This window comes from Oncorhynchus nerka, unplaced genomic scaffold (genome assembly GCF_034236695.1).
Source record: "Oncorhynchus nerka isolate Pitt River unplaced genomic scaffold, Oner_Uvic_2.0 unplaced_scaffold_4000, whole genome shotgun sequence".
Taxonomy (NCBI): domain Eukaryota; kingdom Metazoa; phylum Chordata; class Actinopteri; order Salmoniformes; family Salmonidae; genus Oncorhynchus; species Oncorhynchus nerka.
Window position 1 is genome coordinate 236 of NW_027037299.1, and position 5031 is coordinate 5266.

The 5031-nt window shown below is 45.6% G+C and overlaps 1 protein-coding gene across 1 annotated transcript; it reads left to right on the forward strand.

Annotated features, from left to right (window-relative positions):
• Nucleotides 1-671: 671 nt before the first annotated feature.
• Nucleotides 672-2895, forward strand: LOC135566616 (protein Wnt-9-like; the record flags this gene model as incomplete). Its single annotated transcript, XM_065014290.1, has 1 exon — nt 672-2895. A coding segment is annotated over one exon (522 nt), but the record flags the coding sequence as incomplete, so codon positions are not given.
• Nucleotides 2896-5031: the final 2136 nt, after the last annotated feature.

Consider the following 5031-nt stretch of genomic DNA (forward strand, 5'->3'; position numbering starts at 1 on the left):
AATAATAACAATTTAGCATTAACACTGGAGTGATAGATGTGCAGATGATGATGTGCAAGTAGAGATACTGGGGTGCAAAAGAGCAAGAGGATAAGTAACAATATGGGGATGAGGTAGTTGGGTGTGTTATTTACAGGTGGGCTGTGTACAGGTACAGTGATCGGTAAGCTGCTCTGACAGCTGATGCTTAAAGTTAGAGAGGGAGATATAAGACTCCAGCTTCAGTGATTTTTGCAATTCGTTCAAGTCATTGGCAGCAGAGAACTGGAAGGAAAGGCGACCAAAGGAAGTGTTGGCTTTGGGGATGACCAGTGAAATATAACTGCTGGAGCACGTGCTACGGGTGGGTGTTGTTATGGTGACCAGTGAGCTGAGATAAGGCGGTGCTTTACCTAGCAAAGACTTATAGATGACCTGGAGCCAGGAAGGAGAGTTTACAGTCTAACCAGACACCTAGGTATTTGTAGTTGTCCACATATTCTAAGTCAGAACCGTCCAGAGTAGCAATGCTAGTCGGGCGGGAGGGTGCGGGCAGCAATCGGTTGAAGAGCATGCACTTAATTTTACTAGCATTTAAAAGCAGTTGGAGGCCACGGAAGGAGTGTTGAATGGCATTGAAGCTCGGCACCAACGATAAGAGCCCAGCTAATGAATCAGACTGAATAAACTGACATCTCACTCTCTTCCCCTCCCTCCTCATCACCCTCCTTTCCCCCCTCCTTCCTTTTCAGGCAGTGAAGAGTGGCCTGAAGACTACCTGTAAGTGTCACGGCGTCTCCGGTTCCTGTGCCGTGCGGACCTGCTGGAAGCAGCTGTCCCCATTCCACGACACCGGGCGGCTGCTCAAGTTCCGCTACGACACGGCCGTGCGTGTGCTGAGTGTTACCAACGAGGCCACCGGGGAGACAGAGCTGGCGGGGCCGCGTCGCCACGGCCAGAGCCACCGGTCCACTGACCTGGTGTTCCTGGAGGACTCCCCCAGCTTCTGCAGGCCGTCACGCTACTCTCCCGGCACGGCCGGACGCTCCTGTGCCAAGGACACCAGCTGCCAGAGCCTTTGCTGCGGGCGCGGCTACAACACGGCCATGCACCTCACCACCCTCTCCTGCCACTGTCAGGTGCGCTGGTGCTGCCATGTAGAGTGCCAGACCTGTGTCAGGGAGGAGGAAGTGTACACCTGCAAAAATACCTGAAAAGGGGGAGAGAGAGAGAAAGATGGGGTGAGGAAAACGGCAACACACTGAGAGAACATTCAAAATGGCAGGGCTAGAACCACTCAGACATTACTCTTGATAAATTGAAGGGTTTGACTTTTAAACATACCCTTACCTGCCTGTTCTGAACTGATAACTGTTTTGGGAAGCATGGGAATGGAACAAGGTCATAATGTTGTTGGTAGTTTGCCACTTGTTGGAATCGAACATGCGCTGTCTCCTCAGAGGAGGCAGTATCAAGACCACTTTCTGCTTTGCTCTTACTGAATGCACTGACATCACAGACCTTAAGTGAGAAGGAGAGAGGGTTGCCTTGCTGGACAGTTATGGGCAGGGAATGGGCTCTTCACAAGGTACTGGAATGAACAAGTCACCATCATTATTTGGCAGCATCATCTCCGTGGGAGCACTGACAGCTCCATTGGTCCTGTCCTCTTGTCGGTCTGTTCCTTAGTCAGTTTGTCTAACTGCTACTATGCTGTAGTGCTTATATCAAGATTTAGAGCATTTCCAAAGCGCCAGAAAATGCCAAAAAGGAATCTAGAGCCTCTTGACTTCTGTCTCTGTCTGCCTGGATGTCTCATTTGCTGTTTGCTGGTCTCTTTATTTGCTGTGAGAGCAGTCTAAGGGTTCATTCAATAGAAAAATGAAGCACTTATGTTGGCTATGTTATGTGTAGTACTTTACTCATTTGCTTTAAGGTGAGAAATGTATCTGGGTTAATACTGATATCCACCACACACCTTAAAAAGTCCCATTGAATCACTGGATGTCTGAACATGGAATGTTAGTGCAGGTTGCCTATAATCATAGCTAGTTAGTATGTCATTTATGAATAAATGCAGTCATAGGGTTATTGTGTGGTAAAGTAGACCTGTTGTCTCTTGTGAGAATGTCTATGATAATACTATATGTTTGACATTGTTAATACAGAAAAGGAAACATTCAAAGGAAATTGCACTCAAATAAAGGAAACTCCAAACACTGTACATAAAAACGGCTATGCAAAGTTCTTCTCTTGCTCACACTGTCAAGAACTTTGCTCTATTTTTTTATTTATAAGTGGGCATGTCTGCACGCACTGTGCTGTGCTTTCAAGTGTGTTCCCCTGACCAAATCAAACCGTTTTCTCTACAGTCTAATTCAAGCACATCTTTGTTCTCTAATGTCTTTGAAATGGCCCAATCATGCTGCTTGTTTTCTCAATTACCAATCAGAGAAAATAGCCGTATTTGACTCCGCCATTCCTCCAGCTCTCCATGCCAGACCTCTGTGTCTGTCCGTGGGTTAGGGTTGAAGGTCCAGATCTGCCCCTAGGGCTTTTACCCATTTATGTTTCCAATATTTTACAATCGTTTCAGTTCCCTGTGCCAGTGTTTATTTTCTTGTTTATGCAGAGATATAGAGTTATGTACATGGATATAACTCATATCAGGCTCAAAGCATATTAGACAGTGGAATCGTATATATCTCTACCTCATCAGGTCTTTGGGCAATTATCATAATGATTTGTTTGCCTTGCAAATACTTCCTTGTGTCTGTCATGAAACTAAAGTCAAACTTTTAGATCAATGTACAATTCCTTTAAACTTGGTCATAGCTGTATACTGTAACAATATTATTTACATTGTGACATACTGTATATTCTTATTTAAAAGCAATTAAAATAAATCAACATATACATTTGTAAAAAAATGTCTTTGTCTCCATTAATAGTTACTATAAGTAATGATCAGGCTTGTTACCTGTTTCTATATTTTACTTTCTTGTCTTAAAATGAAAGTATGGGAGCTTTGTGGTAGTAACTTCTCTTTCTTTCATCCTGATCAATTTCTGTCTCCCTTTCCCTATCTCTGTATGTCTCTCACACACACACACACACACACACACACACACACACACACACACACACACACACACACACACACACACACATCAATCACAGTCACAAAAGCCACGGCCATACACCTGCCCTGAGCTCCACACACGAGCAGTCTCTCTCCAGCAAAACCACTTCCTGATTGTGCTGCCCTGCCCTCCTTTTCATCTGAAAGGACTGTGGTCTCAGTGCATCACTCTCAACCACCAACTGCCCAACACATGCAGGGGGAGGAGAGCAGCACGCACACATACAGGTGTTCTGCCTCTGGCACAACAGGCCAGCCATGATGACAACAATAATGATGATGATGTCAAAGATGATGATGCAGAAGAATGTTGTCTACAGAATGTTTTTTTATCCCTTTGACCTCAATATACAGTGCGCCCCTCAAAGGGCAAAAGGTCATATGTAACACTGATGATTAGAAATGAAATATTCATACCTGTGAGAGAAGGCTCTCCACTGAGAACCAAATCACACAGAGGCATATTGTTTGAGATATTGCTACATTTACAGTGTGTTGTGTCCTGGAGCTTTTGATGTTTATCTCTGATCACAGTGATTAGACATGAGCCTTCTCTGCTCCAACATAATGAACTCTGCTCTATTAAAACATCCAACAGGTCACAGGTTGACACGAGCAGACTGCTGGCTCATATAGGACCCCACCTAATGACTGTTTATCAATATTTACCTTTATTACATCAAATAAGAGGGGGGTGAAGAGGGAGAGAGAGTGGGAGAGAAAGGACGGGAACACAAGGACAAGACGGAAGGATGTGTCGTTGACTTGCGAGCCGGACGAGGGGCGAAAGAGAGATATGGAGAGAAACATAAAGAGAGAGAAGTCGATGGAAGGATGAGACGGGGGGATCATTTGGAGCCCAGGAGGCTGATCTCCTGCTGCTGCTGTTGTTGTTTTATAATGAACTCCTAAAGCCTTCATTTCCCCCACTGCCCTGAGTGGAGGGGGCTGCTGAGTCCACTACCATCTTCTCACGCACAAGCCCCCAAGGACAGGACTGAGGCAGCTCAGAGTTGGGAGTTTGGGGAGCTTCAGATGGGGGGGATAATATACATGTGTGTGTGATTGTATTTCTATGTGCAGACTGAAAACCGCAAGGTGAGGGAAGATAATTGTTTTTGCATATGTGTGTGTGTGCACCTGTGGTTAGCATAATGAGAGTGGTGTGCGTGTGTGTTTATAGTCCCAGTGTTCATGTGCGGGTGTGTGAGAGTGTCCAGGAAGGCTGGATGTGCTCAAACTCTTCACTGTCATCCTGAAACACAACAGAGGCGTGAATGACATACACAATGTAGGGTGACGGTGGCAGTAACACTATCCGCCTTGTGTCTCTGTTGGCCGGGTTCAGTGGGCGGTGACTATGCTGGGCTGGGCTGTGGAAATGTGTCATGCTCTGATGGATGAAGATGAATTGAGCTCTGGGGCCTGGACATTTTGATGCATGTATTTGTATGATACATTTGCGTTGCTTAGCGAATGCCCTTATCCATAGCAACATACATAACTTTCAGGTTTATATATTACTTATTTGTACAAGAACAACAGATGTTAACTGGAGTGTAGCGGGTTAGGTAGCTAGGTACCTTGCTCCAGGATACATACATTCATATAGCAAGGTCCCCTCCTGTAATTTGAACCCTCGGGTCAAAAGTCTAGTCTCTGTCACATTTCCTTCTCTAAGGAGAGGGTACTGCAGGATAGCATCAGTATGTATTCCCAAACCACCAAACCAGGCCTCACCCTCCCCAGCCCTGGCAAAATGGAAGTGATGAAGGGATGAACAGAGCGATGGATTGGGTGAAGGAGAGAGGGGAGAGAGAGAGAGAGAGGGTTGGGGAATACGGCATGGGGTAGGAATTTGGAATGTGAAATGACTAATGCAATTGCTCAACCCACAACAAGAACATACA